Below are 13,103 nucleotides of genomic sequence, written 5' to 3'. Positions count from 1 at the left end.
TCTGGCCTTGAGGGACCTGGACCTCCCGCGGAGCACGTGTCTTGGCGGCCTGCTCCAGCTCCCTTCCCATGCATTTCATGTGATGTTAAATTAACTTCACGCTGTTTTAACGACGTTTTCCATTTGACGGCAGTTGAATGGAAAATCGAAATCAGGACGGTCCCTGAATGAAGAGTTGGGAGATGAGGACAGCGAGAAGAAACGAAAAGGAGCGTTCTTCTCTTGGTCAAGGACCAGGAGCGCCGGGCGGTCCCAGAAGAAGAAGGACCAAGGCGACCGTCCAAGCGGTTCGTGGTTTGTCGTGTGAGGTGGGGGGGCGGGGGGGGCGGGGGCGAGGCCCTCTCGGGGACAAATGAGGACGTGTGGGCTGTGCTTGTGACGTGGCCCTTTGGGGCGGCCTGGCTGGGGAAGCGGGGCCTCTAGGGCCCTCTGAGAGGGGGCATGGTGCATTCTAACCCCCCAGGCTAGGGCGCCCGACGGGTACCACCGTCTTCTTGCTTGAGCAGTAATGGGTGCTCTTGGTAGAAAATTTGGAAAATACAACCAAGTGAAAAGCAGAAAATACAGGTGTCCTGCCCTCTGTCCACCCAGACATGTGCAGAGAGGTACACGAGCTTTTGTAATTTCTTCAAGAAAATGTGACACCATAGTTTGGGTACCAAGCATTTTCAAAATTGTAATTTTAATATTGTAAATTTTAAAGGTTGCCATCCTAGATCTTCTCTCCCTTGGTTTCTTTCTTGGATGTGGCTGAGAAGACAGTGTGAGAGGGACAGGGACGAGGGCTGGGACGCGCCGGGAGGGAGGTGGGTGGGCGGGTAGCAGCCTGGGCGTGGTGGTGGTGGGGACAGGGCAGAGAAGGGCGGGGCGCACACTGGGCGCGGGAAGCACGCGTGGGAGGGTTTGGCGGCCTTTTTTTCTCCACAGGCTGTCAGGAAAGGGATTATTTTCTGGGAACTAACCTGCAGGCTCCAGACCCGGGCCCCGAGTTTAGGTGGGGCAGCCTACCGAGGGAGCTTGGAGCACCTGCGGGGCTGGTGCCTGTGCTGTGCCAGGCACTTCAGAGGGTTCATCTCCTGCTCAGAGCCGGCCGCAGGCAGGTCTTATGCCCACTTTGCAGAGGGCAGTGTAGGGAGGCTGTGGGCCTCTGCCAGTGCCCTGAGGCTCCAGGGCCCTGCCTGGGGCGGCCGGTACAGCTCTTCTTCCACAAGGAAGGGCAGCCGGAGCTGGGGGTGGGAGCGGTGTCATCAGTGTGGCCAGGGACCCCCGAGGGCCAGAGATGGGGGAGTGCCTGCCTCTCTAGGTCTGTGTCTCCGAGCGGGACCCCAGGAGACCGGGGTCCCCATACCCGGCACGTCTTTAGAGAGCCACCCGGAAATGCCCTAAGTCCTGACTCCAGGACGCTCCCCAGGTGTCCTGACTCTCTCGCCTGGCAGTCCGTTGCTTTTGGCAGGTGGGTCAGTGGGGCCTGGGGGCCTCCGTGTAATCAGGCCCCTGCTCCACCCCCAGGCCCCGGCACAGCGGCATGGTCGGGGCCCTAGGCCCTGTGTTTTTAAAGGTCCTTTCTATGTCAGAGTTCTCGCGAGTTTTAGATTACAGTTAGCTTAGTCAGTGACATCGGATGGCGCGATTGTCAGCTCATTCAGGACTTTACAGGAAGACGGGACGTGAGCCGTCGGTAAAAGATGCCGTAACCGGCTGGCACGTGAAGCCACGTGTTGAGATGACAATTCCAGATTAAATGAAGGGCAGGGAGGCCCTGCACTTGCTTCCGTTTTGACCTGCGATGAGGCAGCAGGAGCCGGGGGGCTGTGCGGCCGCCAGCAGAGCAGAGCGCGGGCCTGGGCGGTGGCTCCCAGCTCCGGCTGTGTGCCAGGGGCGAGGCTGCGCCGCCGAAGGGCCTCCGAGCCTGGCTCCTGTCCTTCGAGCGTGTCTGTTCAGCCTAAAGGAGGTGTGGAGCTATGGGGGACGTGACCACACTCGGAGGGTTTCTGCGCTTCTGCATTAAGTGAGCAAGCGTGAAGCTGGTGCCGTTGGGTGTTCTGAGTCCCTGTGTCCCTGCAGACCCCGCGCACGCCAACGGAGGCCTGGGCCGCCGGGAGTCGCAGGGCTCCATGACCTCGGCCGGGAGCCTGGACCTGGTGAGTCCCCGCAAAGCCGTGTCCCTCGTAAGGGAGCTGTTGCATGGATGGGGAGGGCGCCCCTTGAGCTCTAAGAATATCTCTGGGTTCATTTCTGAGACCTTTAGTTCCCGTTCAGGCACGTTTCTCTGGACGCCCACGGGAGCAGGCAGGTACTCCTCTTCGTCTCAGCACCTGCACATCCCGTGAGCTCAGACACCCCTGTGTCTCTGCCTGTGCGCTGGGGGCTGTGCCGACGGAGCTCTTCCCCGCCGGCCCCTGCTGTGGGCCGGGGGCCCGGGTCCTGCCTGGCCCCGCGCTCTCTCCTCACGCTCTGCTGAGTTGCTTGTCTGGCCCAGTTTCCAGTTAGACGGAGGAGGCATTGGGCTGACCTGCTAGCTGGTTAACTGGCGTCTGGTGGCAATTTTGGAAAACCCTATTGTTGCCGGCCTCCTAGTCACTTGAGCTGGTCAGGCAGTAGTGAGTGTAGATGTCATTTCTTCTTCAGTTATAACAATACCAGTTAGAGCCGTGAGGGTGGCCCACGCACCGGTCAGCCATTGCTGCCTGACAGAGCATCCCAAAGCCCAGCGGCTTAAGACAAAGGACGTTTACTGTTGCCCGTGCCTCTGTGGGAAAGGCATGTTTGGGGCCATTTTGCAGTCAGTCTACCACCTGCAAGCTAGTTTTCTGAAGTAATATTTGGGAGAAAGAGATTTTCAGACCCTTGGAGGACAGAGTGGTAAGGAAGTGACAACCAGGGCAAGTCGGGCATTAGAAGGAGGCATGCGGGGAGCCGTCTGTAGCCAGGAAGCGGTGCTGTAACTCAGGGACCCAGAGGTCTGGCACGGGGTGCGCGGCCGCGGGCTGGCCCCAGTCCCGCTCCTGCCCCGAGCACGTGGGAGCCCTGCTCCGTGCAGTGGGGAGGGGCCGCCTCCCGCTCCTGCCCAGTCCACCCGCAGCACAGGCATCACGTCACAGGTGCTGCCGAGCTGGAAGGCTCGCTTCCCCATCCTGCAGGCGTGCCCCCCGCCGCAGGGCCTGGCAGTGGGACAGGTGGGCTGGGCCACATCCCCCGCGCCGGGCAGAGGTGGTGGGCGTTCTCTGGGCAGAGGGCACCCCAGGCTGCAGGCTGCCTGCAGGGCGCACCCCCTGGCAGCCCTGCGGAGGAAGGAGCTGAGACTCCCCCGTGCCCCTCACACCCGGCCTTCCCATGCCGCCAGCTCCTCGTGACCCGGGGGCCAGGGTCTGAGGGGCCTCACACCCTCAGGTGTGTGCCGCTGCCTCTGAGCCTTGGCCTGGCCGTCCCGGCCCCTCGCCCAGCCTCTTCCCTCCGGCCCACCTGCAGTCTGTCTGTCCATTCCTCTCGGAAAGGCCTTGGGCCTGTGAGGTCGGGCAGAAAGAGCCAGAAAGGTGACCAGAAGCAGCAGAGGCTGCCTGCCTTGTCCGTCCCTGGCTCCTAGGCTGAGAGATGGGCGAGGCAGCTCCTGGTCCCCAGATGGCCTCAGTGGGCTCTGCAGGGTGACTCCACGTGCTTCCGGGTCAGGGAGGCCAAGACCGGACCCCCGAAAACAAAAGTGGGAAGGCCCACCCTATTGTAGTAGGAAAGCTAGTTAGCATGGCCCTCGTAAAAGTTTAGACTCAGAGCTTGGAGGCTGGGACTGCAAGGACGGTGCCTGTAGCTGAGAGGGGGTGGCGCTCTCTGTCAACTAGCAGCCCCGCAGCGTAGCGGCCGTGTGCGCACAGCGCACTGTGCCTTTATCGGAACGTGTCTGCATTGTGGAGCCGGGTGTGCACAGGGAGCCGCACTGCTGGGCCCCCCACGCGTGTGCAAGCTACCATGGCCCTTCCCCGGGGCCTCCCCGCACTTTCCCTGACCCTGCACCCGCCCCTGTGTCTCCCTGCCCCCCAGCCAGAGGCCTGCAGGACCCTGGCGCCCGAGAAGGACAAGGCCGCCAAGCACTGCAGCATCCAGCTCCCCGACGGGACGGCCTGCGTGGTGCTCGTCAGGGCGGGGCTGTCCATCAAGGAAGTCCTGGCCGGGCTCTGCGAGCGGCACGGCATCAACGGGGCTGCCGTGGACCTCTTCCTGGTGGGCGGGGACAAGGTACAGGGCTGCGGAGACCGAGGGCGTTTCCTCTGGGGGCGTCTGCCCTGTGGGAGACCCTGCCGATGGGGGAGCCGGCTGACCTGTGTGTGTTTACCTGAGCGTGCGGGTTCCCTGCCGCCTTGGCCTGTGTTGGGCCTCACGGCCGACTCTGCTCTGTGCTCCATGCATGTGGCAGAGGTGGGTCCCAAGAGCGCCGTCTCGCTGCGCAGAACCCTTTGCGGGCTCCCAGCAGCTGGTCAGAGAGCTGAGGCCTTCTCTCCGGCTATGGTGGGCCGCGTTTGAAGCTGCACTTTGCTCCGTGCAGCTGTGCGCCCCGGCTCCCACTGACGCCCGTCTCTCTTCCTTTCATGTGTTCGTAGCCTCTGGTGCTGCACCAGGACAGCAGCATCTTGGAGTCTAGGGACCTGCGCCTAGAAAAACGCACTTTATTTCGGTAAGAGAAATGCAGTTGCCATTTTCATGAGGTTTCCAGAGCCACAGGCTGTTTCTGACCACTTGCCCCGCTGGCCTCCGCTCTACTGTGAGCTCAGAGGGGCAGCCGCACGTGGCCCCAGGCACCCCGGGGGCCAGAGGGTCACGCTCCCCGCCTGCCGGTGACCACGGCAGGGCTGCACCCGGGGCAGGGTCGACCCGTGGGGAGGGGCCGCTCCTTGTCGGGTGTGACAGTCCTGGCTCAGCCCCACGAGACCCTAAAGAAGCCCCCTGTGGGCTCTCTTCTTGTGCAGAACCTGGGGCTGCCTTGGTGATGCCCGTGGGTGCCATGCTGCTCTGCTTTTGAGACGGAACGTCCACATGACAGTTGCCACGTGTTTGTGGCAAACGTGCTCCTGTTTCTCCCCCTCCAACCAGGCTGGATCTGGTGCCGATTAACCGGTCTGTGGGACTCAAGGCCAAGCCCAGCAAGCCAGTCGCGGAGGTGCTGCGGCCCGTGGCGGCCAAGTACGGCCTGCGCCTGAGCGAGCTGGTGGCCCGGCTGGTGAGTGAGCGACATGGGGCCCCCGGGCCCCCGAGCCACCCGCAAGCTCAGCGCTGCCTGCTGGGGCCCAGCCTGCCCCCGTTGTCCGCGAAGCGAGCTGTGGCTGGCGTAACGGGAGGACGCCGTGGGGCCGACCCAGCGCCTGTGTGCGGCTTCTCCACCCAGCAGGCCCTGGGGAGGACGTCGCCGCTGCCCTCCTGTTTCCCACCCTGTGGGGGAAATGCTTACTGCTTCCTCGTAACTTGGTCGTGCCCTCTGGGATTTGGGTTGGTATTTGAGACTTGGGGGTTTGGGCCCAGGGAAACCAAGAAGAGAAACAAATGAAAACCTTCCAGCCTCCCGCCGTTTGCAAATCTGATCGGATGACGGCACGCGGTGGCGTGCGTGACCCGATCTGCAACAGCCTGTCGGGCATCCGCTGCGACACTGTGCAGCTTCCCATAGGCCGTGGGTCTGACAGCTCTCTCTGGTGTTCCGGAGCCGGGCCGTCGGGTTCCTCCATGCATGGGTGAAGCAGGGATGAGAGCAGAGTTCCCATTCCTACAGCCGGAGGGTGGTCCCGCACCTCCACACGTTTGCTTTGAAATGCGGTGACTTAGGACCCATTGGTCTGTGTTCTCCTTTCTTTAGAAATTATACTTTATCAGGGCTACGATTTCAAGTATTTTTAGGATTTTTATTTTCTCTGAAATGGGCTCCAGAATTGTTCAAGACTTTGACGTGAACAAGAGCACCAGTTAAATTGTTTTCAGACTTCCCGAGGGTAGCCCGAAGCCCTCCGCCCAGCTCGCTGGGAGATGGGCTTGCCGTCCTAAAGTCTAGAATATGCCGAATGGAGAGGGACGTGGCCTGGGTTCCATGTGGCCTCCCTGCTCGTACTCCGTTGAGAGCCTAAGCGATCCTTAGTCCCCGTGCCTGTTTCCCCATCTGTAAAGTGGGGTGAGTCATGGAAGCGTGCTCGTGGGGTCGCTGGGGGGCTTCAGTCCCAAAGGGCTGGCCAGTGGTCGGGGCTCCTTCCCCACTGGGCTGCTGAGGCCTGACCGGGAAGAGTGGTCCAGCTGCCTCAGGGCTCGGGACCGCGAGAGTCATGGAGGGCGGCACGGGGCGTCCTGTGGAGGGGCTGTGAGCATGTGGCTTTCCTTGGACCCTCCTGCTGACCCTCCTTAGTGAACTGTGGGCCGCGAAGTCATGAGCCAGGCAGGACCCTGCTAGCCTTGGTCCGTTCCCCACTCGGCCGGAGCTCTGTCTGGGCGTGTGGTCGCTTAGCAATTTAAGAGCCAGGCTACAAGTTCAGATTCTTTCTTCGACAGAGGATGTGGGTCTTGAACAGCAAGATAGTCTCCCCAGGAGGGAAGGGCAGGATCCCGGGCCTCAGATGCGCCTGCTTCCTGCCCACAGGGAGGCATCTCCCCCCTACTCCCACGCCGCCTAGTGCATTGAGGTCCCCTCCTCCAGGTTGGAGGTAATGCTGAGACTTGGGCCAGCTTGACTTAACGCCTAAAAGCACCCAACTTGTGGGCGCAGGTGGTACCAGCTCCCACCAAGCGCCCCTCCAGCCCCGGGGCCTCGCCTCGGCCCAGTGCCGCCAGCAGCCATCACTTGGGTGGCGGCGTGTCCCGCGGGCTCCCCCGGCGCCTGCGTCCCGGGCAGGCCCGCTGGCGCTTGGGGTCCCCGCTGTTGCACATCAGGCGTCTGCGGCTGGCCCTGCCGGGGCGACACGACCTGGGGCCACCGGGCGCACGGCTCCGCCAAGCCTGGGATGGTCCTGCTGGCCGATGCGCCACATGCAGTTGTTCCGGAAAGCTCCAGCCAGGGTGAGCCGCTCATTGCACTGTCTCTGCCTCTAGAGTGGAGAGAAGGAGCCCCTGGACCTCGGAGCCCCCATCTCGAGTCTGGACGGACAGCGGGTCATCTTGGAGGAGAAGGACCCCTCCCGAGGGAAAGGTGAGCAGGGTGACGCTGCCCTGGTCCTTCCGGCCTCCTGGGTCCCTGGGCTCGGCCCCCCGAAAGCTCCCGGCCCTGCTGCCCCGTGGTCTCAGAGTGACACTGCAGATGGCCTCACTTGGGTTTAGGGTCTCATGGGGCCCGGCGACCCCCTGCCATGGCCGAGTCCAGCTGTGGCTGGGCGTCTGTCTGCGGGCAGGAGGCCCTGGGACCGGGAGCACGAGGGCCTCTGGCTGGGACCCCTGCACGTCTTCTCTGCCTTAAGAAGGGGCGCAGGCCCTGCGAACGCCCTGCGTCGCTCCGAGGGTCCAGCATGCCCTGGAAAGTGCTCTCTTCCTGGGAGGCCTCCCCATCCCTCTGCACAGGGACCCGGGACCCTGGGGCGTCGCTGCCCCATTTCGGCCCAGCAGCGGCTGAGGTCGGGGGCTGGGGCCCCCCGTGCCTAGTGCACAAGGAATCGGTGGTTTACAGGGCCCTTTCCCATACGCTGCCTCAGCCCCGCAGCCCTGCCCTGGGGACGGGGACCTGCACTCCCAGGTGGGGGCAGCAGGGGCGTGCCTCCTGGAGAGAGCCTTCTGGAGCCTACTGAACAGGGCAGGGAGCTGGCCATGTCAGGAGCCGCCCTCCCCTTCCCCGGGCTGGCTCAGCTCTGAAAGGGGCTACCCAGCACTCGTCTCCATCCCCAAGGGTGACCCGGGCTGCAGTCGCCCCTCTGCCCTCGGGCTCCCGTGCCTGCTTCCTGTCCCCCTGTGGGCCACCTGGGTTCTCGAGGACGCTGTGTGCGCTTCTCCCGCACGGTAACCGGCCTCAGGGGCCGAGCGGCCTGAGCGGGGCACGGGTGCTCAGCACCTCCCTCCAGGGTCTGATGAGGTCGGCCCTCCCGGCCCGCTTGTGCGCAGGTGAGTCTGAAGGCATAGCTGCGGGCAGGTTCGTGCAGTGTGTTTGGGACGCTGCTCACAGGCAGGAGGGCTGGGACTCCGCCAGCCCATCCTGGGCCAGGGAAGTGGTCTGTGGACCACAAGGGCCAGCGGGGGCCAGCCTGCAGCCCTGACTTGGGGCAATGGCCGTATTTGAAGATACATAATAAATGTGAGACTCTCGTACTTTCTAAAGACATTCGTGCCAAATAGTACCCGAAAGGCACTTTCACTCACCACGGGACCACAGAGTCCCAGTGGGCACAGTCAGCCACGAGCCTTCTCCCCGTCGCCGTCGTGCACAGCTCGCCCAGACGCGGCGGGCGGAGGAGGCTGGTCCTCTGTCCCTTGACCCCGCATGGGTGCTCAGGCCTGAGCGCGCATGTAGACAAGGGCCCCCTGATACCTTTGGCTTCTGTGCAGCTTTGATCTGGTGATTGTGTTAGATGTTGAGGCGGGTCTGCATTCACTGCAGTTTTATAAAGCTTGTCTCGCTATGTTCAGCCCCCACAGATAAGCAGAAAAGCGGGCCCACCAAACAGAGCGCAGCCGTAAACGCCAGCTCCAGAAACCACTCGGCGATGGTAATTCCCCTCCTCACCCCGCCTCGCTCCTTGCCTGCAAAGCTCAGGGGCGCGGCCCCAGCGGCTCTCTGCCCTGGTTGGGCCTGCACCCTGGGTTGGGGGGTCTTCTCAGGGTCCCTTTGCGGTGCCTGCTCCCACTAGCCTGGGAATCGCTGGCTGGGTGGGTGTGCCTTACGTGCTGTTCTTTTTGCAATCCTTATCATTGCGATTGATGTTTCTGCCACGCATGTGAAGTCCAAATCAATGCCATCTATGTTTCAAAGACCCTTTTATATAACTGATGAACTGTGTTGTCATGTGTCTGAAATGTGAGTGGAACTTTGACTTTCCTTCTGACGCAGGGAGAGGAAAGAACACTAGGCAAGTCTAATTCTATTAAAATTAAAGGAGAAAATGGAAAGAATGCTAGGGATCCCCGGCTTTCAAAGAGAGAAGAATCTATTGCAAAGATTGGGAAAAAAAAATATCAGAAAATTAATTTGGACGAAGCAGAGGGTATGTGTACTTTTTAAAACTTCCACGTTTTTCGTGAATGCAGTGTCAGTTTTGCAGTCCAGTCACTAGAAGCTTCTCTGAGTTACTGACATTGGGGTGGCCGTGACCCGCCACACTGAGCACTCGCCCCTGTGTCTGCCTGCAGCTGTTGGTGTAACTCTACTAAAGCCCCAGTTTTCAGACCGAGAGCCGGGCCCTAGGAGTCAGGGAGCCCCCGCGTGGGCTGCAGCAGGAGGTCTCTGTCCCCCCTCACAGCCGGGTCCCGGCTCAGAGAGGGGCTCGGGACCAGGGTCCGCGTCCCTGAGGGTCCTCGCCAGGAGGAGGCCGGTGGGAGGGCCCGGGCCTCGCTGGCCTCTGCTGTCGGGGCCCTGAGGAAAGGCTGTGCGTTCGGCCATGGGGGCCGGACGCCCGAGCCGCCCCCGGGCCTGCAGGACAGAAGAAGGATGGCATGAGAGACAGAGGAGGCGTGGGGGACTTCCTTTTCTTCCGAAAGCTCGTGACAGAGGGAAGCTCTAGGAGCTGTTCTGCACCCTGAGCTGTAACCCAGGGAGCACTTCCTGGGCAGGTCAGCTGGGCTAGTCACTGCTCCCTGTGGCGTCCGGCCACGGGCCAGGGTAAAACACACGCCTGCCCGGAAGTTCTCGCGTTTCTGAGATCCGTTAAGATTTGAGTTTTTAAGCTCCTTTGCTGGTCAGAAGCTCAGAGTGTAACTTAAGCCTCGAGAAGGCTCAGTGTAGACACCATCTATTTTGGATGGTGAACTCGAGTTACAACTGAGAATCCACCCAGGTAAGAAAAAGAAGAGCTCTGGGGAGCCAGCGAAGAAGCTGGACGTCCCCGGCAGGGCGGAGGTGCCGGGAGGGGGCGGCCTGGGGGGCCGTGGAGCTCCCGGGGCGGGGTGCGCGGCGGGGAGAGGGGTCGAGGGCCGGGCGCTGATCACAGGCCCCATCAGGACCGCCCTCTGCCCCGGCGTGGTGCCCCCGAGAGGCCCCTCACACACGGGTCTAGGCTGGTTCGCCAGCTGCGGGCACCAGGGGCTCCTGGCTGTGTCAGGCCGTGGCGCCTGGTCAGCGGCCTCCCTCCTGCTCAGAAGGTGGTAGGCTTCAAACGCGGGCGGAGCGCAGACGTGGGCCGCGGGCCGTGGCGGCCCAGAGCCGGTCCAGGGAGGAGCGCAGCTGTTCGCGTGGCCTGCGGCCTCCCTGTGGCTGTGTGGGCAGGAATAGGAGGAAGGGGGAGGGCCTGGGGCGGCGGGACAGGGCTTTCCAGATGCGCTTTTGCTGTGCCTGCCGGAGGGTAAACGCGATAACACTTGGTCAACGTGGGTTTTCTTCCAACAGAGTTTTTTGAGCTCATTTCCAAAGCTCAGAGCAACAGAGCAGACGACCAGCGCGGGCTGCTGAGGAAGGAGGACCTGGTGCTGCCCGAGTTCCTGCGTCTGCCACCTGGACCCCCGGGGCTCGCCCTCTCCCCCTCGGCCGCCCCCAAGGCCTTCTGCACGAGACCCGCGACAGGCCACAGCGAGGAGGGCGCTCCCCGGCCCCGCGAGAGCCCGGCCACCAGCCCTGGCTCTGCCGACAGCCCGCCTCTCTGCTCCCCTGGGACCCCCGGGACCCCCAGTCCCCCGGCGCAGGCGGCGGAGGCCGGGGGCGTCCAGACCGTGGAGGGCGAGCACGTGGCCGACCTGACGCTCACGGGGGAGGGGCACCTCAGCAGCCCTAACAGCACGTTCCTGCCGCCGCCCCCCACCCCGCCGGGCTCGGCCGCACCTCCGAGACCAGGTACCAACGGGCGCGACGCCCCTGCTCCTCTCTGACCCCCCTCCTCCCTGCCCGCCCACCCGGGGTCGCCTGCCGGTGCTGTCCACCCACTTAGAAAGCGTCAGCGGTGCAAAGTTACCCCCTCCGCCCCTTAATCCCTCTAAGGAGGTTTCAGCGTGCCAGCCCCCTCAGGTACTGTGTTGGTCGTGGCGGCCTCTGCCTTCTCTAAAAGGACCCTGCAGCCGCTGAGGTCAGGGTGTGGCCAGGATGGGCGGCGGGGCCTCGGAGGGGGTGTCGCCCCGTGGCGTGACGCTCGTGAGCGGTGCCCGCGCTGGGCCCGGCGGTGCCCTCCCGCCGTCTTTCCCTGGGTCCCCGGCAGTAATGCCACCAAGCAAGGCCCTGGGAATTTCTGCAAAATGTATGTGTTTTATTACAATCTGGATAGCTAGCAGTTTTAGTATTTTAATCTCAAGGCTGAAAACAACAGTGTTTGTCTTGAGCAAGTGGGTGAAGCCCGTGTGATTTAGAGCAGGACGGCTGCGCTGACCCTGCAGGGAGGGTGTTCACCCTCCGCCCATCGGTCAGACAGCAGGTGGAGGCCTGCGTGCTGGGCGCCGGGATCCGCATGGGGTTCCCTGACCCTGGGTGGTCACAGGCGGCCCTCCAAACGGAGGCATGAGCGTGTCAAGGTGAGCAGGGCTGGTGGTGGAGCTGCTCCTTAGCCGCGTGAGTGTTAATAGCAGGTGAAGCGAGGCCCCCGGCCTCCCGGGAGAGTGGCTCCTGCCCCGCACTGGGGCCACGGCCTGTGTGCCCGGCCCCGAGGTGTAGGGAGGAGCCTTGTTCGCGCAGCCGTGTGCCCGTGGAGCCCCTGGGTGCCGCCGTCCTCTCTGGCGGGCTCCGTGGTGGGCAGACACTAGCTGTGGCTGCTGTTGGGGGTGGCGGGAGGCCCCCTCTGGTCTGAGTCCTGCCCCAGGACTGGGTCCTGTCGGACCTGCAGCCGCATCTCCGTGGGGACCCAGGGCGGCTCTGTACCCGTGGGGTACTGGCTCTGCGGGCCGGGCTCCCGGCGCCCTCCCCACGGAGACAGCCCGCGGACGTGAAGCCGGGAGAAGCCACGGCCTTCCTTGCATGTCTCCTGCACCTCGATCTGACTTCCCCTCTGCTCTCCCCGTAGACACCTGTGTGTGGTCTCACCTGTGTTTTGAGTCTGTGCTCTTCCAGGAGAAATAAACTCTGCGTCTCCTCACTGGACTGGTTTAAAGCGCTTTCCTTTCTCACTTGAACATCTGTTTCCTCTTTAGAAAACTACAGGTGTATTTTAACCCGGGAAAACGTTGCACATTTTAATGGAATTCATTGGGTTTACTTTAATGTACTGGCTTTCGAAAGCAGACCTTCGCTCACCAGACGTTCTTGAGCGCCTCATGCACACCCGCAGACACAGCTGTGTAAGGGCGGCAGTCACGAGCTCCACCGGGAGGCTGGGTGTGACAGTGGGGACACCGCGAGGGGCTGGCACGGAGCGCTCGGGGCCACGGCTCTCCCCTCCCTGAGAGTTCCGGGGTCGGACGCTGGGTGGGGTGCCCGGTGGTGGTGGGTGAGCCGGCCGGGCCGGATCCCTCCGACTCGCTCCCCGTAAACCCGGAGCCCGGCTCGCTGGCTGCCCGCTGTCCAGCCGTTTTCTCCGAGCTCCCGCCGGGCTTCTCCAGCTCCACATTCCGGGCTTGGGGCATTGGGCCCACGTGGCTTACCCAGTGCGGGGCTCGGCCTTCCCGCCTGTGGCCCGGCAGCGTGGGCAGCGTGACCGGCGAGTTCTTGCATTTCTGGGGTGTGTCGCCGTTGGTGCCCCCCCGTGCACTGGTTGTCCCTGATGAGTAGGAGCCCAGGTGGAGACCCTGGATGCTTGGCTCCGTGGGTGTCCTGAGCAGGGAGGACGGCAGGGGGGCCGTGAGGGTCTGTGATCAGCCGCGTCCTCCTGGAGCTGGGAAGGGCCTCCGCCCCTCCTGTGCGGTGCCCGTTCGCCCTGCGAGGCCCTCGGTGGGACGGCCTCCACCTTGGGCTCGCCGGACGGATCCTCTGCTCGTCCTGTGAACATTGCGTCCACCTTTGTGACGCGGAACCGGACCCGAGGTTCCCCCGCCAGCGTAGGGCGCCGCAAATACCCTTGGGCCAGCGCGCGTCTGGACCCGGCACTGAGCTG

The 13,103-nt window shown here is 63.2% G+C and overlaps 1 protein-coding gene across 7 annotated transcripts in view; it reads left to right on the top strand.

Moving 5' to 3' along the window:
• The window catches only part of RGS12 (regulator of G protein signaling 12), a 119,184-nt gene that overhangs the window by 100,124 nt on the left and 5,957 nt on the right, over window positions 1-13,103 (top strand). For 5 of the 7 annotated variants that reach the window (XM_004265215.4, XM_033419533.2, XM_049709226.1 and 2 more), the window contains 9 exons: window positions 134-287; window positions 2,065-2,141; window positions 4,033-4,227; window positions 4,590-4,663; window positions 5,080-5,206; window positions 7,054-7,150; window positions 8,572-8,651; window positions 8,993-9,146; window positions 10,484-10,924. In XM_004265215.4, coding sequence (XP_004265263.1) covers window positions 134-287; window positions 2,065-2,141; window positions 4,033-4,227; window positions 4,590-4,663; window positions 5,080-5,206; window positions 7,054-7,150; window positions 8,572-8,651; window positions 8,993-9,146; window positions 10,484-10,924 — 1,399 coding nt within the window. Of the gene's footprint in view, window positions 1-133; window positions 288-2,064; window positions 2,142-4,032; window positions 4,228-4,589; window positions 4,664-5,079; window positions 5,207-7,053; window positions 7,151-8,571; window positions 8,652-8,992; window positions 9,147-10,483; window positions 10,925-13,103 lie in introns of those variants that run through there. The other 2 variants (XM_033419531.2, XM_033419530.1) reach the window with 2 other exon arrangements.

Source organism: Orcinus orca, chromosome 4, assembly GCF_937001465.1.
Source record: "Orcinus orca chromosome 4, mOrcOrc1.1, whole genome shotgun sequence".
In the NCBI taxonomy this organism is placed as follows: Eukaryota; Metazoa; Chordata; class Mammalia; order Artiodactyla; family Delphinidae; genus Orcinus; species Orcinus orca.
This window is presented reverse-complemented; position numbering and strand designations above follow the sequence as displayed.